This window comes from Vigna unguiculata, chromosome 10 (assembly GCF_004118075.2).
Source record: "Vigna unguiculata cultivar IT97K-499-35 chromosome 10, ASM411807v1, whole genome shotgun sequence".
Classification (NCBI taxonomy): domain Eukaryota; kingdom Viridiplantae; phylum Streptophyta; class Magnoliopsida; order Fabales; family Fabaceae; genus Vigna; species Vigna unguiculata.
The window spans coordinates 2,214,675-2,238,494 of NC_040288.1; the positions used below are offsets into that span (position 1 = coordinate 2,214,675).

At 32.6% G+C, this 23,820-nt stretch overlaps 2 protein-coding genes across 2 annotated transcripts in view; one reads left to right on the top strand and one right to left on the bottom strand.

Annotated features, from left to right (window-relative positions):
• The window catches only part of LOC114166768 (NAD-dependent malic enzyme 62 kDa isoform, mitochondrial), a 36,837-nt gene extending 31,303 nt beyond the window's left edge, over positions 1–5,534 (bottom strand). The window contains exons 1-2 of the mRNA XM_028051578.1: positions 5,221–5,534; positions 3,273–3,369 (exon numbers count right to left, since the gene is read on the bottom strand). Coding sequence (XP_027907379.1) covers positions 3,273–3,369; positions 5,221–5,385 — 262 coding nt within the window. The 5' untranslated portion in view covers positions 5,386–5,534. The remainder of the gene's footprint in view (positions 1–3,272; positions 3,370–5,220) is intronic.
• Positions 5,535–15,913: 10,379 nt separating this feature from the next.
• On the top strand, positions 15,914–22,990 carry LOC114167578 (dynamin-related protein 1E-like). Its single transcript, XM_028052678.1, has 15 exons — positions 15,914–16,231; positions 17,146–17,209; positions 17,463–17,570; positions 18,112–18,213; positions 19,338–19,388; positions 19,483–19,544; positions 19,845–19,935; positions 20,027–20,091; positions 20,225–20,419; positions 20,496–20,615; positions 20,709–20,779; positions 21,423–21,648; positions 21,739–21,789; positions 21,976–22,353; positions 22,629–22,990. The coding sequence occupies exons 1-15, from the start codon at positions 16,085–16,087 to the stop codon at positions 22,755–22,757; spliced, it is 1,860 nt and encodes a 619-aa protein (XP_027908479.1). The 5' UTR covers positions 15,914–16,084; the 3' UTR covers positions 22,758–22,990.
• Positions 22,991–23,820: the final 830 nt, after the last annotated feature.

Below are 23,820 nucleotides of genomic sequence, written 5' to 3' on the forward strand. Positions count from 1 at the left end.
CATGTTTTCCGGAAAGACTTCCAAACCTGGGAATTCAAATCTTAGCTTAAGAGGTAAGGAAGAGCATTGGTGCTCTCATTGTAAGAAATTTGGTCACACCAAGGACACTTGCTTCAAGCTACATGGAAAGGAGAAAGCTTTCAATCGTCTAGCAGAATTAAAAGGACAACCCTCAAGGAAAGCTTATCAGGCCTCTTCAGATTCTGAAAATCTTGACAAGACACCTTCTTCCTCTTCAATTGAGGAAGGAATGCCTACACTACGTGCTGAGATTGAACGTCTAAAAACTCTTATGGAGTCAATAAGTAAGCCACCTTCTGCTACTTGCTCTCTAACCATGACTGGTAAGAACTCTAACTCTTCTTTTAATGTTTCTAGAACTATATGTAAGGACTCTTGGGTTCTTGACTCTGGTGCAACAGACCATATGACCCCTCATTCATCTCTTTTAATGTCATTTGTTACTCTTTCTGATAACCACATTACTATTGCCAATGGGACCCATATCCCAATACATGGACGTGGAAATGTTTCTCTTTTGCCATCCCTTAGTCTTAAAGATGTCCTTTATGTTCCAAAACTATCTAATAACCTTATTTCCGTTCGAAAGCTTACTCATGACCTAAATTGTTCCATAACCTTCTTTCCCACTCATTGTACTTTTCAAGATCTTGCCACGGGGAAGACGATTGGAGTTGTTAAGGAACAGGGAGGATTGTATTGCTTTAACAACTTGGAAACTAAGAATAGTATCGGTAGGCAAACAACTACCTCTTGTCTCCAGTCTTGCACTTCTTTTGAGTCTTCTCAAATTTGGCTTCTCCACTGTCGTCTAGGACATCCGTCATTTTCTGTTTTAAAGTCTATGTTCCCTTCCTTGTTCACCAAAGAGTTCATTGAGTCATTTAAATGTGATGTATGTCAAATTGCAAAGCATTGAAATTACTGGAGGGAGCATTAACTTTCTACCTGTGGGACGACCAAGATATTATATCGGGAGCAGGATATTATATGGTTGCACCTGAAGTAGGATGATAGTCATCAACTTCAGATGCTTAATCAACAAAAAAAAGCCTTTAAGTGACATAGACATGCTAGAGATGCAGACCGAAGATGTAGTCCATGAGACAAAGTACCCTTAAGATACCTTACAATTCATTTAACCACAAGCCAATGAGATTCCATTTATTTGGCCATAAATTGATAAACTATATTGACAACAAAGCTGATTTTTGGCCTAGTGAAAGTGGTATATTGTTGAGTACCTATCACTAAGCAGTATAGAAGTAGGATATGAAAGAGATCATCCCCAAATTTAGATAATTTGCAATTAAAAACCATAAGAGAAGAAATGGAATGAGCATCTACCATATGTATTTTGTGAAGCAATTCTTAAATGTATTCACCTTGAGTGAAACCAATACAATGGTCTGGAAAATATTTGATTAACAAAGAAAGTAATCTAGATGAGCCAATTGGTTTAAAACACATGGATTGGGTCAGGCCCAATAACATCTAATTTAACCTGATAGGCACACCTGGGCAGCAAGGTAAAACAGGTTTACCCACATGGTAAATCCGATTCGCCACGCCTTATTGTGGCAGTAGCTTGGAAACCTGTTACCAGTTTCCACCATGACCGAAATTTGATAACACTGACTGTCTGCCATTATATTTCGGCTAGATGCTAAAAAGTTTCAGCGTAAATGGGCAAAAATATGCAATACATTTAGCACCAGCCTCTAGATCACTTATTGTAGAAACTCAAAGAAGAAACATAACAACAAAATATTTAAAATGAAATTAGTAAAAGAAAACAAAAAATAAGGCAATTAAAGGAGTTCTCCTTGAACTGTTTCACGCAGTCCAAAGTAGTAACACAACAACACCTCATTATTTACCATTTCATATAATAAAGTTTTAAAATAGAACAAAAGAGCAAATCACAGTGTTTCAAAAATACATAGCAATTCAATCTCTATATATTTGTAACAAAAATTATCTACAGAGCAATTGAGGGGCATGGAAACAAAATAAAAGCGAAGGACGATTTTATACCATAACATATGTAACAAACTAATCTCTTAGTGTTAAGAAATGGACTTTAAGCCTAACTCAATCTTACAAAACTGGTTTGTAAGGTGAGGTTTTCACCCACTTATACATTGTAAATTGGTTTTATCTCTAGTTGAATTAGAACTTCCAACATACCCTCTCAAGCCGAGACATATACATCTCGAGCATAAAATTAGACATTAATAGGTGGTTTGATAGGGGGTGGAACAATAGACCCAACAAACAACAAATTTTGCTAGGATAGACTTTAACTCATTGCTCTGATATCATGTTAAAAAGTGAACTTTAAAACTAACTTAACTTTACAAAACCGACTTGTAAGGTGAGGTTTGCACCCATTTATATATTGTAAATTAGTTTTATCTCTAATTGATGCAGGACTTCCAAAGCATTCCTAGAAACTTAAAAACTTCTCGAATATTTTTTTTTAGAAAACATTAACCACTCTTGATTTTATTTACAAGGGTGGTCAAGGTAACTTCAAAAAAAAAAGAAAGAGGGTTTATGTAGTTTCATTAAATCTAAGAGTTATGTGTACTTAACCCTAAAAAAAGATTATTACATAATATGACAACCAAAAACACAAGATCAGAAAAAACAAAATCAATTTGTCAATCCCTCTAAATGTCACGAAGAAACTACTAAAAAGGTATCATCAAGGTGAATATCACTGAGAAGAAACTGAACCTATCTTATATGACAAATGTAAAACCTTCTCCATACAACATTCAAATTCATATGTACAAAGTGAACTATTGACATGTCATGCTCCCTTTCTCTTGCACAGTATTGAAATTGACCAACTCATTGTGGAGAGAGTAGACAACCAACACACCACATTCAAGACACTGAATATAGAAAAACAAATGCCTGTACTTTTATAAACATGTTAAAACACCTAAACAGAATATATCACAAGACAAAGTGTTACTATTACACAAAAAAGTCAGATTATTTTTAAAAAAATCATTTTATTTATTATGAAAGGTACCATGAACCAATAGATAAACGAACCATGGCAGAATCCTTGATTTGAATAACCTGACCTACCTAATTCCCATTTAATGGAAAAATGAAGGATGGATCTAAATCATTAACACCACTCTCAACATTATGCGAAAACAAAACTACCACCAAGCACAGCAACATGGATTTGATAACATTGGCCTAAGACTACAGAAAATAGAAAAACATACTGAAGCGTTCAATCTGTAGGTCAGGAGACATAACATTTGGGGGAAGCAGTCCACGTAGATCAAGACGGTCTCGTTCTGTCATGGAAAAAGCTGTTCCCTAATTTTAAACATCAAAGTTAATAAAATACTAAATTATATAGAAGTTTATCGGAAACAAGAAAATACCCACGAAAGGAAGAAAAGGTGATGCAAAAACTCAATATCAAAAGCTTAAATTTAACAATCCGGCACATAAAAACATACTAGACTGAAATATAAGAATGCAGGAAATATAAGAATTCATGACCACTTTCTAGCCTCAAGTAAACAAGCAGAAAACAAGGATGATTCATTTATGGATTATAGACTCTAAAGAATAACTTGGGTCAAGTTATAAGAAATGGTTTGTGCCTAGTTTCAAATGCAATAGCAACTGCATCAACCACGTTCATCTTCAACTCCTACAAACTTGTTACTAATAACCCAATCAGAACTGCTACCGGTTTAAATTAGTTTACATTAAATAACCTACCTATTTATCACAGATCATACCAAAGAGGAAACCCACCTAAAAAGACCCATGACCAGGAACATACACAATGCCTCAAACTATACACACAAAAAGTCCATTTCATATAAACAAAATTACAAAACAAGCTAACAAAAATAAATAAAATTACTTCAAACTTGCTCTAAGCAACAGCGCATTCCCAAAGCATTTATTAAACAAATTGAAAACTTCAAATTAAGATAAAAGTAACAAAAATAAGCAAGCAGCATTATGAAAGTAAGAAACAGCCTACCCGAAAGAATAGAATCACTGAAGACTTAATTAAATTATCATGACTAAAGAGGGTGGCAGCACTTATTTTCATCTTATTTGGACTCATCTGTGATAATAAGCATTTGCAGAGCATTTCTCATACGCACTTAAATTGTAAATAATAAAGTAAAATGAATTGAGTTTCTCCTACAAACTAAAATTGACTTATGCACTTAACCTTTATTGAAGATATTTCATTTAACTTCTCTAAAAGCTTAAGTGCATATATTATTCTAAGTTCATAAGAGAAACTTAATTTTTTCTCCTGTAAGTGTCTATAGAAAAAATTATCCAAAGGAGTCTAACTCAAACAATATCTAAAACCATATGAGCCATTTTAATTTTATTTTAATGATCCATAACTTGAAGCTTAACTTCAAACTGTTACTTGATTTAAGTTATTCAGCACACAATGACTAATTAAAATTCAAAAATTGTTCGCCACCTCTTAAATTTAGAAAAAAAAAATGGTGTCTGGATTAACTTAGCAACACCGAAGCCTCAATTAGATTATTCTGACTGGGATCTCATTAGGCTATACTTATTTACTCCTTATTTGAACTTCTCTATAATAATAAGCATTTGTAAATCATTTTATGCTAGTTTGGAGAACTTATAAAAATATCTAAAACTAATGTAAGCTGTTTTAAGCTTATTTTCATGATCTAGGAACCAGTCTTAATACTTCTCCGAAAGCGCTTACAGAAAAAGAAAAATGAATTAAACATCTCCTATAAACTAAAACTAAATTATGTACTTCAGCTTTTGGACAGAACAAACCAGATAACCTCAATAAAAATAAGGTATATAAGATGGTTTTAACCTATAAAAACTCCACAAACGCAATTCATTTTGCCTCCTTATTTTTTTAATGTGTAATTGTTCATGGATAAGTTTATTTAAATAAAGTCAATCCGAAGCTTGAACATATCTAGACCTTCAAATTACCAAATGCTCAAGATATTCACCCAAACAATGCGTAAACAAATTGCAAAACTATTAATCACCTATTAAAATTTCAAAAACAAATAGTTACGTGCGCGAACTAGCTTATTTTCTATTCAAAACAACTTATACAACCGAAATCATCATAATCTCATCGATTTTTCCAAAACATAAATAGAAAATCGAAAAAGAGAGAAATACTTTATTGAACCAAGGATCGTGGAGGATGTCGAGGCTGCGTTTGTGGACGATGGAGGGACGGTGGCCCTCGGTCGTGGTGAACGGCCGCGAAAGCAGGTGCGCGCGGGTCACGTGCTGCTTCAGCAGCGACGACGACGCCCTCACGTGCTTCAACAACATCGCCATTTGACTCTGCAAGAACGAGATCTGATGAATGGTGCTATGAATTCAGTGACTCGCGTACTCCCACTTATTTGTGTTGAAATGAATAGCGTTGCGAAATTTGACAAAACGACCAATGGCGCTTTCTCAGAATTGAATTGGGCAGGTTGGGTGTGGGGACTGTTTTTTTTTTTTAATATCTTGTTATTTGTCTTTTTTTTTTAATTTAGTTTTACTATTTATAAATGTTCCAACTTTATCCTAATTTTATTTATTTAAAATTAATTAATTTACTTTCTTCCTTTAGATTTATGTTAAGAGCTTTATATAACTATTTGGTCACACTTTAACTAACAGCTCCAACGACATTGACAACCATGATTTTAAGAAAATTAGTCTACACGATGAAACAAATCTCGCGCTGACAGTAACAAGTGTGCAACCAACTCACCATATATTTTAACGTCCCAGGTCAACTAAAAATAAACAATTCAGAGCATACATGTATGTATAAACCTCGGTTCACAATTTTTTTTTTTAAGAATTAGTTAAGTTTAAAGTTTTATTCTAAAAATGGAATTAAGGTCATTATTAGAATATATTATAACAAAATTTATTAGACATATTATTTCACTCGTTAATTAAGCCTAGAATATTTCTTATTGCACCTCCATTCATTATAAGATTCTAATTTTACCATATTTTCATTTTTAATTTCAAAATACATAGTCTGGAAATATTTCAAAATATACAATTCGAAAACAAATTTTTATTCCAGATCATACAATCGAGAACATTGGCAATCTAAAAGTTGGAAGAGAAATTTTACATTTTGATTTATATAATTCAAAAAATAATTTTTTTATTTTATATTATGATTATACAATTCAGAATATATTTTTATTTTTATATTACGGATCGTATAGTTTAAAATATAATTTTTTGTGTTTTTGAATTATATAATTTGAAACATAAAACTGATAAATGTATTACAAATTATATTTTGTATTCTGAATTATAGAATCTAAAATATATGTTTAGTGTGAAAAAAAAAAAGTTAAAAAGTAGGGAGAGTTGTGCTTATACTAGGGAAGAAGTTTATGCATGGAAGGGAAGAGTGGAAAGGAAGAGAGTACATGGTTTTGTGAGTCTAATCAACATGTTTGTTCATATATATATATATATATATATATATATATATATATATATATATATATATATATATATATATATATATATTTTTTCATCTTTCCCGTAAAGCGTTCCACCATTTCCATTCACTTTATGTGTAACTTTAAAATTTGAACAGTAGATCAAAGATGATGAGAAAAAGAAGAGAGAAGAAGAAGAGGAGATAGAAGAGGGGTGCACCCGGACAAAGAAGATTGGAATAAAATAGGGGTAAAATAGTATTTTCATTTGACTTATGGAGGTTCAGAAAGAAAATATGGAGGTGCAGAAAGAATGTCATAAAGTCTATCATAGTCAAATTTGTTGGGCATATTATTCCCTTAGTCTAAGCTTGAAATGTATATACCTCGGTATGACACGATGTGTTGAAAGTCTCACGTTAACTGAAGATGAGACAAATTTAAAGTATATACGTGGATACAAACCTCACCTAACAAATCGATTTTTTAGAATTAAGTTAAACTTAAAGTCGACCTCCTAACACTTTGAAATATAAATGACATATCTATTTTTACTTTTATTCTTTCATCTTCTCCCAATGTCACTTTTAGTCTGGTACATCTCTCCTCCACCTAACCTAATCTACATTTTATATATTTTATGGATTGGATATCCATTCTCGAAATCTAGATTTTCAAAATGGATAATCCAAAATATCCAATCCAAATTATCACTTTATATTTTTTATTAGGTTAGGCTAAAGGTTGAGACGAACTAGCCCAAATTTAGTCGTATTTGATTGAGTTGACATGACCCTATACAAAATTTGGCCGAATTAGGCCAAATTTTGTCAAGTCGATCCCGATCGAGATTTGACCCAGTTGGTCCTGGACAAAATTTGGAAGTATCCGGCCAAATCTGTCAAATTCTTTGGTGTCAGCCCTATGGACACAAATTTGGATCCACATCCATTATTTGGATCCACATCCATTATTTGGATCCAAAATGGATGTGGATTAGATTTTCGATAGGGCTGACACCATAGAATTTCGCAGATTTTTTGTCGAGGCCAAATTTCAGCATGGGATAAACTTGGATGACTTTCGAACGAATTTCGGTCGGGGACGACGTGACCAAATTTGGGCTAAGGTCGACTCAACAAAATTTCAGTCGAGATCGACTTGACTGGATTTGACTGAATTTCGGCTAGGGCCGATTTTGCCTAATACGACAAAATTTTGGCTAGAGCCGACTTAGCCAAATATGGCCACATTTGGGTCAGGGTCTGATCAGTCAAATTTCGGTCTGGGTTGACTCCACTAAATTCGTCGGCGGGGACCGACTTGACTGAATATGATTAATTTTCGATCACAGCCGACTAAGTTGAATATAGTCAAATTTTGTTCGGGACTTAGTCGACCAAATACGACTAAATTTGGACAAGTGCCGACTTGGCCAAATTTAGGTTAGGACTGACTCGCCTAAATATGACCAAATTTCGATCGCGATCGACTCTGCCGAATACAACCAAATTCAGGCGAGGACCAACTTGGTCAAATTTTGGTCGAGACCAACACGATCGAATTTTGACCGGAGCCGACTCGACTAAATTCGGCCAAATTTCGGTCGTGGCTGACTCAGTTGAATACGACCAAATTTTGATCGTGACCGACTCATTTGAATACGGCCAAATTTCACCCTAAGTCGTCTCAGTCAAATACGACCAAATTTGGGTCAGAGTCAACTCGCCCAAATCTCAATCGGGGCTAACTCGATTGAATTCGACCAAATTTTAATTGGATCCAACTAGGCTGAATATAGCCAAATTTTGGTTGCGGTTGTCTCGACCGAATACGATCAAATTTTGTCTAGGTCGCCTCAACCCAATGCAATCAAATTTGGGTTAGGGTGAACTCAACCGAATACTTCTAAATTTTGTCCAAGACCGACTTGATAGAATTCGGCCAAATTTTGTATAGGGTCACGCCAACTCAATCAAATACGACTAAATTTGGACTAGTCGGTCTCAACTTTTAGCCTAACCTAACAAGAAATATAAACTGAAAATTTGGATTGAATATTTTGGATTATCCATTTTGAAAATCTATATTTAGAGAATGAATATCCAATTCATAAAATATATAAAATATATATCAGATTGATATCCATATCCAATAAAATGGATTCTAAATGGATTGAATTTTTAATAAAATAGATATTAAATGGATTAGATCATAGAAAAAATAGATTGGATTATAAAAAATGGATTTTTTGTCCATCCTTGATTAGAATTTTATGACACATCTCTTCGCATATTGAATGTTAGAACAGAAAACCAATAAAAAAATATTGTCTGCCAACATCTAAACATTTTTCTAAAATCATCCATGTAATGATAACAGACATCTGCAAAAGCTTCAAATTACTGTTGTTGCATAAGGTTAGTTTTCCTATTTCTGGTAAAATGATATCCTTTTTCTTATTTCTTTCGATCAATAAGAAACTATTATCTGAAGAAGGATAAACATCAAAGAAGAACCTTAGCTATATTGCTACTAGTAAACCAAAGCACCATTATTTTATGAAAGAATCAAATATTTCAATGCAATAATGTGAGACGTGCGATGTGCGATGTGAGACGTGGGCATTATACTTGGACGTGGGATGTGCAACGTAGGACGTGGGAGTGAGACGTAGGACGTGAAACGTGAGATGTGAGACGTAGGACGTGAAACGTGAGATGTGAAACGACGTAAGACGTGAGACGTAAGCCATGAGACGTGGGACATGGGACGTGAGACGTACGACATGAGAGGCGTGCGACATGAGACGTGAGACGTGGGACGTGGGACGTGGGACATGGGACGAGGGACGTGAGACGTGAGACGTGAGACATGAAACGTAGAACGTGAGAGACGTGCGACGTGCGGTGTGCGACGTGGGACGTGTGACATGGGACGTGAGACGTGAGACGTGAGACGTGAGACGTGAGACGTGAGACGTGGGACGTGGGACATGAAACGTGAAAAGTGAGACGTGGGACGTGGAACGTGGGACGTGGAACGTGGGACGAGGGACGTGGGACGTGAGATGTGGGACGTGAGAGACGTGGGACGTGAAACGTGAAACGTGAGACGTGGGATGTGAGACGTGGGACGTGAAACGTGGGACGTAGGACGTGGGACGTGAAACGTGAGACGAAGGACGTGGGACGTGAAATGTGGGACGTGAGAGACGTGGAACGTGAGAGACGTGAGACGTGAAAGACGTTAGAGACGTGTGACGTACGACGTAAGACGTGAGACATGAGAAGTGCGACGAGAGACGTGAGACGTGCAACGTGTGACATGCAATGTGCTACGTGCGACGTGAGACGTGAGACGTCCGTAAACACTAATTCTTGAAATTTATACTCATAAACTGTAAACCTTACAATTTAATTGAAAATTTTAGAAGTTTAATAAAAGAATTATTAATGTATCCATAAGTTTGTACTAACAAATTTAAGTTATACTCTTGTAAAAAATGTATTAGTAAAAAAGGATTAAATACATATAAAAGTGAAAGAATAAAAATATAAGGGTAAAAGTAATAATTAATGTTTATTTAACACATAAAAATAAAAATTATGAGAATAACAACAATAATTTATGTTTATTGAACTCTTAAATGAGTGGAAAAAAGCAGAGGATTATTTGAAAAGTTGAACTAAGGATGGACAAAAAATCTAATTTTCATGATCCAATCCATTTTTGCTATGATCCAATCCATTTAATATTCATTTTATTAAAAATTCAATCCATTTTATTGGATTTGGATATCAATCTGATCTACATTTTATATATTTTATGGATTGTATATCCATACTCTAAATCTTGATTTTCAAAATGGATAATCCAAAATATTCAATCCAAATTTTCAGTTTATATTTTTGGTTAGGTTAGACTAAAGATTGGGACGGATTAGCCCAAATTTAGTCGTATTTGATTGAGTTAGCGTGACCCTATACAAAATTTGGCTGAATTAGGCCAAATTCTGTCAAGTCGGTCTCAATCGAAATTTGGCCCAGCTGGTACTGGACAAAATTTGGAAGTATTCGGTTGAGTTCACCCCGACCCAAATTTGACTGCATTGGGCTGAGTCAACCTAGACAAAATTTTACCGTATTCGGCCGAGACAACCGCGACCAAAATTTGGCTGTATTTAGCCTAGTTGGCTCGAGTCAAAATTCAGTCGAATTCAATCAAGTTTACCCTAATTGAGATTTGGCCTAGTCGGCCCTGGCCCAAATTTGGTCGTATTCGGCTGAGACGGCCTAGGATGAAATTTGACCGTATTCAAATAAGTCAGTCACAATCAAAATTTAGCCGTATTCAACTGAGTCGGCCACGACCAAAATTCAGTCGTGTTGGCCTCAACCAAAATTTGACTGAGTTGGTCCTGGCCTGAATTTGGTCATATTCGACAGAGTCGATCGCAACCGAAATTTGGTCATATTTAGGCGAGTCGGTCCTAACCTAAATTTGGCCAAATTCAATCGAGTTGGTCATGACCAAAATTTGGTCGAGTCGGCACTAGACCAAATTTAGCCGTATTCGATTGAGTAAGTCCCGAACGAAATTTGACTATATTCAACTTAGTCGGCTGTGATCAAAAATTGGCCATGTTCAGTCAAGTCGGTCCCGACCGACGAATTTAGTGGAGTCAACCCTAACCGAAACTTAACTGATCAGGCCCTGGCCCAAATGTGGCCATATTTGGCTAAGTCGGCTCTGGCCAAAATTTAGTCGTATTAGGCAAAATCGACCCTGGCTGAAATTCAGTCGAATCCAGTCAAGTCGATCTCAACTGAAATTTTGTCAAGTCGACCTTGGCCCAAATTTGGTCACGTCGTCCACAACCGAAATTCGTTCGAAAGTCAACTAAGTTCATCCCATGCTGAAATTTGACCTTGTTGGCCCCAACAAAAAATCTGCCAAATTCTATCGTGTCAGCCCTATGGACACAAGTTTTAAAAAATTTATTTTATGAAAAATGGATTTTGGATTTTGAACTCGATCCAAATATTTAGATCTGAATTTAAACTTGATCTAAATATTTGGATCTGAATTTAAAAAAAAATTCAATCTACTTTTTTTGAAAAAATGGATTTAGATCGAAAATATAATCCAATTATTTGGATCCAAAATGGATGTGAATCTGATCATTAAAAATCAAATCCATATCACCCCTAAAAGCAGGGAATCCTCTTTATATATAGTTATAAATATTAGTATTAAGATTATTAATAATAATATATTAATTTTAACTATAAAAGCAAAATTATAATCTTACATTTAATTTATTAAAATTTTATTTTTTATCTATTATATCATTCAAATCACTGACAAATTTTTACAAACTTTATCTTTAAATCGACTCACTTTCATTCTCAAATCCCTTAAAAAATACACATAATTCACCCTCTAATCGACTATAACTCTTCGTTTCCCTCTCCCAAAATTCATCTTCTAAAGTGAAAAAACCTCAAAGAACATTATATACATAGACAACAAATGTTATTCAAGTTTAACTCAAGAATTTCATTTTTACATGTCACACTACAACTTCATGCTCATGCAACAAAAGATATATTTCTAAAAGGTTAAAATACCTTTTTGGTCCCAATTTTCGTCAAGTTTTTTCAAATAAGTTATAATTTTGGTTTTGTGTTCAAATAGGTCCCAATTTTCGTCAATTTTGTTCAATTGGGTCCTTTTTTGCTAACACCGTTTAAATCATTAACGGTCATAAACAGTGACTGCCACGTGTCACTTCGTGGTTTTTTTGAATTTTTTTATTTTTTTATTTTATTTTTTATTTTATTTTTTTAATTTTTTTTAAATATACACATGTCAACCCAAGAGTGTGTCATGTGTCACTTCGTGGTTTTTTTGAATTTTTTTTTATTTTTTTTAAATGTCCACGTGTCAACCTAATAGCATGCCACGTGTTAAAGTCAATGTTCTAAATTCAATTTGGTCCCTATATTTGTTATTTTTGTTCAATTATGTTCCAATTTTTGTTAACACTAACCAATTTGGTCCATCTCCAAATTAAAATCAAATTTAATTTTTATATTAAAATTCACATTTTTTATTAAATATTTTTATATAATATATTAAAATTCACATCATTATAACTTTAATATAAAAATTAAATTTGGTCACATCTTCAATAGTGACCAAATTGGTTAATGTTAACAAAAATTGGGACGTAATTGAACAAAAATAACAAATATAGGGACCAAATTGAATATAGAATATTGACTTTGACACGTGACATACTACTGGGTTGAGACGTGGACATTTAAAAAAAATTCAAAAGAAATAAAATAAAAAATTCAAAAAAACCACGAAGTGACACGTGACATGTTCTTGAGTTGACACGTGTACATTTAAAAAAAAATTAAAAAAATTAAAAAAATAAAAATAAAAATAAAAAAATCCAAAAAAACCACAAAGTGACACGTGGTAGTCACTGTTCATGGCCGTTAATGATTTAAACGGTGTTAGTAAAAAATGACCCAATTGAACAAAATTGACAAAAATTAGGACCTATTTGAATAGAAAACCAAAATTAGGACTTATTTGAAAAAACTTGACGAAAATTGGGAACAAAAAGGTATTTTAATCTTTCTAAAATATTCACAAAGAAAGAGATTATAATTCAAATTTATTAAATATAATTATTTAAAGTAGTTTTCCTTATTTAAAATGTTTTCTTCTTTAAAAAATTTGTAACTCACTCAAAACATTAAGGTTTTGATCGAAAAACTACTGAGTTCAGATCAACTATTGTGAAGTATGATATGTTTTGAAGGACACAAAATTTAAAGGTAAAGAAGGAGCATATAAAAATCTAAAAGAAAAAAAGAAGAAGAAAAACTTGTATTGATTTTATCATATCAAAGGTAAAGTATCGATTTATAGTTACTCAATCATAATTTAAGTTTATAGATTTTTTTAATCATTTAAAAATAATTTTATATCATTTATGTCAGTAACCCATGCAATCTTTAAAACCAGAGGATTCTCTAAATTATCAAAGTATGATTATCATTTTGATTAAAGGTAGTACAAATAATATTTAGAATTATATTATCTTTATAATGATATTTAAATAAATTATTTATTGTCGAAAATAATAATTACTGGAGGCTTTGAGTAGTTAAAATATTATTGTTTATTCAATATTTAACTTGTATAACCAAGAATCCAATCCTGTATATTAATCATTAGATAGATAAAGTAATATTATAAAAAATTATTTTTAAATGATTAAAAAAATCTATAAACTAAACACGTATTCACCCCAACGAAGAAACATGGAAAGTGGTTGAATATTGACGCCGCCTCGTTTGTTCTTGAAACGCATGCTGGCCATCACACACGAACAATAATATTACATCACCAAATGACTATTAACTTTGAATTTCAACGTTCAAACAATCGTTGCTCCCACTTTTTCCTAAAACAAAACAAACAAGCAAACCCTAACCGACAAAAGTAACAGCGAAAGAAAGAAAAACACTTTCAAGCTTTTTCCAGAACATTTGTTGAAAATTTGGCCATGCAAATATGTGAAATAATTTTATACTTTCATATGATTAATATAATTTTATTATTTTTATTAATTATTTTAAAGTCAATGATAACTTTGTGATATTATAATTTCTGATTGATCATTAATTTCTTAAAAACTGACGATAATCAGTATTCAATATATTCTAAGAACTCAATCCATAAGAATAAAATCATATACCTTTTAATATTTTTCAAAACATAATTTTTGACGATCTGATTGTTAAATTACAAGTACGTGTATATTAAAAGTTATAACAAATTATTAACACTCACAAACCAAACATTTCATCTATATTTTATGAGATACATACTATTTTAATTTTTTATCAACTACTAAATACTTTTTAGGTTTGCTTTTTGTTTTGTATCGATTTAGTGGTACATTTTGAGAATATATTGAGTTAAATATTATGGTCAGTATCACTACAAAAAAATATTTATAAATAACGACAAATTTTAATGACCAATAATGATTAGTGTTAGGTTTATCCACAATAGATTTAACCAATGTGGGACTTAGACTCACATTTGGAATCCTAACAATTAGTAAATTATAAAACTAAAATTATTAATTATGAAAATAGTTACTTTTTTATGAATAGAAAATTATAATTGATCATTAATTTGGTCTTTAAAATTAGTTACTATAGTTTTGTCTATTAAAGAAAATTAGTTACTAAAAATTAATTATCTAAATTTTGGTTATCAAAATGACTTAGTTTATATATTGATCTTTAATTAATTATTTATCAATTTAATAATAAATTATAATTTTTTATTTATAACAATAACAAATTATTTAAATTGATCATTATAATAATTAAATATTTTGCTTCTAAAAATTAGTTTCTAAATTTTCTTCTGGTGAATGGTTGTTTGATGTAATTTACACTTGTGTCATTTGAACTCTCCATACATGGTTATTGTAATAATTTAAATTTAAATATGTTCTTAGTACCTATAGAATAAATTTCTTTAGTTTTAATCTCTATGAAATAAAATTCCTTACATTTTGTCTGAGTAACGATTTAGTTATTTACAAACGACTAAATTTCATTTTTATCCCTGTAAAATATATTTCATTTATTTATGGATAGTTGATGATCTATCTATTATTTCTCGTCATTTAATGGTTCATTCAATCAATTTCACAATTAAATCTTTCTTAGTTTTTTTTTTCAAAAATATATTTTATGACACTGTTTAAAAAAATCTATTTCTGAAATGTTTTAAGAAAATATAATTTAAAAAATTTGATTCCACATACCTGACTAATTATGATTTAGAATATATTTTCTTATTATATATAGACAATAATATTAAAATATAATAATAAAATTCTTAAACAAGGTGTAAAATAAATCAAGGGCATCATCCTCGAAAAGCTTTAACATATTAAGCACATAAGCAACATGTTTCGTATAACTTTCTATTTTCTATTCTCTAGTATTTAAATATGAAAAAAAGAACTTAAAATGTAACAAAAAAAACTTACTTTAATAATTTTAACGAATTATATCTTGCATTAAAATCGTCATTTACGAAAAAATTTAAACGAACGTTTTGTTTATAAATTAATTTTATTCTTGTAATGATAAAAAAATTACACCATCCTTTATGTAACTTTTTTAATATTAATAGATAATAAATAATATATTAGAATTAATTTACCGTGAATAAACATCTTTTCAATAAGCGCTTGAAATAATAATAATAGTAAATAAATAAATAAATAATTGATTCAAACTTGAAAGGAAGAACCGGTAACGGTGGACTCCTTCCACATGATTTCATCGCTTTTCCCTCCTTCACCTTCTTTCATTCTTCTCGTCTGTAACTAACTTGTCCTTGAAGTCTCTCTCCTCACTCTCTCTCTCTAGAATTTCTTTTTTCACTCTCTGGAAAAGTCTAGGGTTTCTGAATCCTCTGTACTTCCTCAACATCTTCATCATCTTATTCTTCACGAGATGACGAGCATGGAGAGTTTGATCGGTTTGGTGAACAGAATCCAGCAGGCCTGCACCGTGCTCGGCGACTACGGCGGCGACGCCGATAACAACGCCTTCTCTTCTCTATGGGAAGCTCTACCTTCCGTCGCCGTCGTCGGCGGCCAGGTCATCACCTTCACCATCACTAAACATGAACATGCTCTGTTCGTAGAAGTAGAAATCGTCTAAAACAAAAGGAGAAAACAAACTCACGTAGGATTTCTTAGGTGCTGTTTGTTTGTGTTGTTCTCCAGTCAAATTAGAGTTTCACCTCGCTCATCAAATTTGTATAAACCTTGAATACAAACCTTTATATTGCGCGAATTAAAATTTGAATCGGAGAATAGCTCAAACAACACACTTACAAGGAAATAGTATATTGAATCTTTTTTTCCAATACGTCAACATGTTCTTTGTATGCAGTAGAAGGTGAACGATCCAACAATAGGTAGAAAAAACTTACGAGTTTTTGGAGCTGTTTAAGTTGTTCTGGAGCTGATAAGTAATCCCTGTGATCTTTCAATACGAACCTTGACTAGGTTATGTGAAACTGCAATCGGAGAATAGCCAAACAACAGCTGTAAAGAATCGTATAGTTATGTCCGAAACTTGAACATGTCCTGTTATATCATAGGAGTAGAAGTAAAACAATCCAAAAATAAGAAGAGAAAGCATAGATACTAGTTCTTTGATGTTGTTTGTGTCGTTCGCTGGTCAAAATTAAAGTTTTGCCTCCATAATCAATGCGTACAATTCTTTATAACAGATATATGTTATGTGAAGTAAAACTTCAACTGGAGAGCAAACACAAAACATTTGTGTCCTAAGTTTTTGTTCAAAACCTCAACATGTTCTGCTGTATCCTAGGAGTAGAACTACAACCATCCAAAAATAAAAAGAGAAAAGATAGATACAATTTCTTTTCACTTTTGAATTGAATCTACATAATCTTTTAATAATACAAATCTTTGTTCAGTCCTAAAATAAGAATCATTTAAAAATAAAATTAATTTATTTGTTTATTTATTGAAAATGAATAGAGTTCGGGCAAGTCTTCGGTTCTGGAAAGCATTGTTGGACGTGACTTTCTTCCTAGAGGATCAGGTTCGCTCGCCCTCTCTCTCTCTCTCTCTGTTCCTTTTTCTATTTTTGTGGAGTGTGTTATTTATTTAGGCGCAGTTTGAATAAACTTCACAAAAGGAAAATAATAAACATAAGATGAATTAAACTTGTTTCATCATTTTAATTTTTTGAAAGCTCTCGTTTGAGCTTGTTGAAAAGTTTGTCCGAAAAAATCTTAATTTAGCTAATTAATTTACTAATTGATTTTGAATTGGAGCTTGTGTTTGAATTGCAGGGATTGTGACAAGGCGTCCATTAGTGTTGCAGCTTCACAAGGTTGATGGCAAAGCAAAGGAGTATGCAGAGTTTCTTCATATGCCAGGGCAAAAGATCACTGATTATGGTATTGTAGTTCAGTAACTGATTTTGCTTGCTGCTTATTGTATTTCGTGTTACTGTTATATGTATTTAATGGTTTACTAGTTGATGGTTTTCATAAGTTGAGACTTGTGATGTAATGAATAAACTATTTGCTAATTATAGAAATAGGATAGGATGGTCTTTCTAGTTTCCCCTGTTTTTGTCTTGCTTGTAGAACAATTTGAATGCTTGTTTCCTGTTTTTGTGGTTTTATTTTCTCTGATTCCATTGTGTTTCAATTGTTTTTGCGTGCGTGTCCCCTATAATTGTGTAGTATCTTTTAGGTTTCGTGTTGTTAGACTCGTAACCAGCGTTAGTTAACTGGATTTACTCATTCTAGCGATTTGTTTTTTGTCATTATCCTTAAACTACTAGTTCGCTTGCAATTTATGATGCACTGCTATCTTGCTATGATTGTACTGCTTCACAATTAGCTCACTGGTGCAATTATTTGTGTGCTGCTGATAATCTAACTAATATTTTCATTCCTTTATTTTTTAATCTTAATTTCTTTCTTTTTGCAGCCTTTGTTCGCCAGGAGATTCAGAATGAAACTGATAGAGTAACGGGGAAGACAAAGCAAATATCTCCTATTCCAATTCATCTTAGCATTTACTCTCCACATGGTGAACTTCTATTGTTTATTGCCTCTAATTACTTACTCTAGATGGATGGTTTCCTGCAAACTCAAGTTTTTGTTATCCATTTTTGAATTAAAGGATTTTTTTATTGAAACAGAGAAATGAATACCGAACTGAGGGAATAGTATTCTCATACCATTTCGAAATAAAACAATTTGTAATAACCCAAATAGTGTGTTGATCAATTAACAGATTCCTATAATCTGTTTGCTTTTTTGTGAAGTAAGCTCCCTCAAAATAATCATTGGCTGAACACCATAAGGAATTCAACAATCTCATTGCTCAAAAGGAAAGAACTCCCCAGGGAGGGAGGAAGAACGTTTATTATCCTTCTAAATCTTTAAACCATTGAATTACTATTATTCCTTCTTTACTTGCTATCAAACATATCATTACGGATATGGAAGAAGCATCTACAATTCTAAGAACCAGAGGAATCCAAGATCTATACTGTCGTGTACTACATTTGAATAGGCAGAGTTAAGTAAAGTGAGAAGTGTTAACATATCAGAAGCCTTCCTATACATCTAATACAGGTAAAATATAGAGACTGGAAAATGCTATAAATCTGGCTATTAGGGGATGACAAAAAAATAACATGATGGCAAAGGGAAAGACTAAGACCCGAATAACTCATAATACAGGTTTGGTTAGACTGGAAAATAGTGATCTGAATTGAAGTGGAGCAATGTTGACCCGACCTGATTTGTGCACGGCTTAACCTATCCTGACCCAGGACATAGTCTCATGGGTCAACTTCTTTTTAAAAGTAATAGTTATATTTCAAAACTATTGAAAATAATGTTAGTCCGTTGTGCTGAGCCAGGCAATCTGATTTTCCAGTCTTATCTGTACTTTCACTTGCTATCTTGGCAGTTACAGCTGCTTTGCTATAGTTTACTCATGACCTTTGCTCATGACTGTCTATATATTTGATGTTAAGCACTAGTCATTTTTTGAATTTTATATTTAAATTATACTCATTCATTTTTTTACTTAGGTGAGATCATTTCACTAGTATTACTTTTATGTATAATTACGTGGCATAAGATGAGACTAGTTTTTCAGTTATGTGTGTTTCCTAATTCAATCTCCGTTCGTGTGAGCAGTTGTCAACCTAACTTTGATTGATTTGCCTGGATTGACTAAAGTCGCTGTAGGTATGACTTGCATTCAATTTGTCACTGTATTTTTGTTTGGATTATGTTGTAGAGTTTTTAGTTTATTATACTGATTAGCAATTGTCATTTTCAGAGGGACAGCCTCAGAGTATTGTTGAAGACATTGAAAATATGGTTCGGTCTTATGTTGAGAAGGTAAAAAAAGTTGTGTTTTTTCTTAATTTGTTCTCACTCTTCCTATTTAATAACCTTGATTGGATGATTCACTATTATTTCATTTAGCGAACTCTTTTCTTTAGTACTTTTACCACTGAGACTGGAGACATAAACTTCCTATTTCCAAACCAAAACCCTTTCTCCCTTTCTATGGTGATGGGTAGTTGATTACCATTTTATTACCTTGTTGGAATGTTTATTTATAAATTGGTCACCTAGTAGTGATGGTGGTAAGATGTATATTTACTTTAACTGGTACTGTATTTGGTTCTTTGACAGCCTAATTGCATTATACTGGCAATATCTCCGGCCAACCAAGACATAGCAACTTCTGATGCTATTAAGCTTTCAAAGGAGGTGGATCCCTCTGGTACATAAATTTTCTGTGGAATGATGACTTTTTTATTACCTTTGCTCGGGTCATTATTTGTCACTGAAATCATTGACTGTAAATAATCCAGGTGAGAGGACATTTGGAGTGTTGACAAAACTGGATTTAATGGACAGAGGAACTAATGCATTGGATGTAATCTTTCTTTCTCCTTCTAGCATGTTCCCTGTCTCGCTGTGGTTATGATGTATAGCTTTAAATTTCTAGAAGTTTTAGCAATCTGTATAACCATATAATTAGCTTGCCTTACACATTTTTTTCCCTTAAGGTCCTTGAAGGAAGGTCTTACCGTCTGCAACATCCCTGGGTTGGTGTAGTAAATAGATCCCAAGCAGATATCAATAAAAACGTTGATATGATTGTTGCTAGGCGTAAGGAGAGTGAGTATTTTGAAACCAGTCCTGACTATGGACACTTAGCCAATAAAATGGGTTCCGTATACCTTGCAAAACTTCTCTCACAGGTTTGTCTTTCAGAAAGTTGTTCTTTCCTTTCTTTAATTAAAAACTTATATTTTAATCATGTTAACTATGTTGTAGCATTTGGAGTCAGTAATTAGGGCACGAATACCCAGTATAACATCTTTGATAAACAAAACAATTGAAGAACTCGAATCAGAGATGAATCAAATTGGGAGACCAATTGCTCTTGATGCTGGTGTGAGTGGTTTATAGTTGAATTATTTCCTGAATGTACGTACTCTTTCTATAATATGCTGCCGAAGAATATCCTAACTATTCTTTCTCGTACAGGCTCAACTATACACCATCCTAGAACTGTGCCGCGCATTTGATAGGATATTCAAGGAGCATTTAGACGGAGGGTAAATATATGCTATGATATTCACGTTTACTCTATTAAACTATCTTATTTGAATTTTTTCGGAGGGTAAATATTTGCTAGATGTTCAATTTTACTCTATATAATACTGGTTTATTTGATTTTATTTTTGGATGGATGGCGTCTTGTTATTGAAACTCGACTATTTTCAACCATCCTCAAGGGTTTGACGGTGTATTTTTGGGTTAGCTTAATTTGAATGAAATAGTTTTTTTTTTCTTGCAACTTCTTACGAGAAAAAGAAAAAGAACGAGAAAAAGAAAAAGAGAAAGAGAAAAAGAAAAAGAGAAAGAGAAAAACCAACTATTTCCCTTAAAAGGTCGTTAGTAAACATGCACTTACTTCAAACTAGGTATTTGACTTTTCCCCACTATCATCATCGTCTTGAATTAGATTTGATATATAAGTAATTGTCTTTTTCTTTTCAGCTAGCTAAATCCTACTTAAAATCTGGTTTTGTTTTGGTTCCTGTTCTTTTCTAGACAAAAAGCACTGTATACTAATTTAATGTACCCCTGAATATGGTAAAGCAATTTGGAATGATAGTCATGGATAATCTTTCTTTGTGGTCTACAAGTTGACATGTATCTTTGGTTACATATGACCCTTTTTGTTTATTGTCATAGGCGAGCAGGTGGAGATAAAATATATAATGTCTTTGATAATCAGCTTCCTGCTGCGTTACGGAAGCTTCCATTTGATCGTCATCTATCTCTTCAAAATGTAAGGAAAGTGGTATCAGAGGCAGATGGTTACCAGCCTCACTTAATTGCCCCAGAGCAAGGTTACCGGCGCCTGATCGAGGGAGCTCTCAGTTACTTTAGAGGCCCAGCTGAAGCTTCAGTAGATGCAGTAAGTATACCTGGTTTCTACTCTTTCTTCTTCTTCTTTAATTAAAGCTTACATAGAAGTTAAAGCGGGATTTCTTTGATTTTGATGTAGGTTCACTTTGTCTTGAAAGAACTCGTGAGGAAATCAATAGCTGAAACCCAGGTAAAATTTGGGGATTTATTTTTGGACATAACTTTAGACACATACCTACAGTAGGTAAAACTTCACTATTGATAGGAAAACATCAAAAGCATTTAAAGAACTGTGTCTAAGTTATGTCCTTTATCTTATAGTATCTTTGTTCGTTTAAGGTTCCTAGAAATAAACTATGAATTTATGATTGAATAGGAACTGAGACGTTTCCCAACTCTTCAAGCCGAACTAGCTGCAGCTACAAGTGAGGCTTTAGAGAGGTTCCGTGAAGAGAGTAAGAAGACAGCTATTCGACTGGTCGACATGGAAGCTTCGTATCTCACTGTGGAGTTCTTCCGGAGACTTCCTCAAGAAATGGAGAAAGCCGGAAATCCAGCTAATCAAGCTACCCCAAATGAGGATCGATATGGAGAAGGGCATTACAGGAGGATTGGATCAAATGTAACTTCGTATATTGGTATGGTGTCAGACACTCTCAGGAACACTATTCCAAAGGCTGTCGTTTTTTGTCAAGTCAGACAAGCAAAACTATCATTGCTAAACCATTTCTACACACAAATAGGGAAGAAAGAGGTAATACTCCGTTTTAACTTTAATTTCTCTCTTATTCTGGTAACGAATATTACACAATCATGAAAGAATTTTTTTTGGTTTGCTTCAGATATACTTCCTAAGTGAGGTATCCAGGTTGTGATTCTGTGTAATTTTTATTTTGTTAAACTATTCATTTGGTCTCTTGTTTCCATTTTAAGTTTTAATTTTTATACGACAAAACTAAAAGTTCTGTAGTTATTTTTATTTAAAATATATTCACGATGTTTGATCTGCTATTATTACTGCTGGTGCAGGCTAAACAGCTATCCCAGTTGTTAGATGAAGACCCTGCCTTGATGGAGAGGAGGCAACAATGTGCCAAAAGGCTTGAACTATATAAAGCAGCGAGGGATGAAATTGATTCTGTTTCCTGGGCACGATGAGTTCGGTTGCCATTTGACTTTTTTAGAGTCTATATTATTTTATTTTAGTCTTCAGGCTTTGTATATTCATTGAAATTAAAAACAAAATAAGCTTTATATATTCATTGACTTTAAAAACAAAATCATAGGATAGTGATGGAGCTAATTGTTGTTTCTTGTCCCACGAGTGTTTGTACATGAAAAGAGGCCATATTATATTGTTTTATTAATTTGAATATTTTTTCTAGTATGAATGGCGTTGGATCCTAGAAATTCACTTGCAGACTTTTACATTAGGGGTTTACAACATAGTTCATTTGAGATGGGACCCAGTATTTGCACTCAGTAGAATCCAAATTCTTATTACTTTTGCTGGAGTATGATATGGATTACTGCGGTGCGTTAGGGTATCAATTATTTCCGTGAGAATAGAATTTATTTATGGAAATGATATTTTAATTAACTTTTTTTATCTATTTTTAACTCACCACTCTTATTATTCTTAGATTATCTATTTTAATTTTTTGTAGTGATATGATGTGAAGGATGATGAGAATGGTGAGTTAGAAGTGAATAAAAAAAAGTGGGTTAAAATATCATTATTCTTTATTTATAAAATGCATTTGAAAAAAAAATTGAATGTCATTAAACTTTTAACCTATTTGGTCACTACGTGAAAAATAAATTATTATTCTAAGAAAACTTGTTACAAATAAGTGAAATGTATGGGTTTTAAAGTTAATTTAGTGATAAAGTTAGGTTTAACTTCATAGGTTTAACTTCAATCACTAATCATTTAAAAATATAAGGTTAATTTAGTGAACTTTAAAGGAAAAGTAAGATAGGTTAAGAGAAAAAGTGAAAAATTGTGAATTTGACTTCTTTCAAATTTAAAATTACTCAGAATCAATTCTTTTTGAATAATTAAATTACAACAAATTTTAATAATAAAATATTAAATTGTGATATTTAATTAAAATATAAATTAAATTATTTAAGATAAATAAGTAGATGGTGGTTATATAAAATAAGAATTGTATGAATAATTTATTAAGGAAAATATTCATTGAAAAGAGAGAATCTT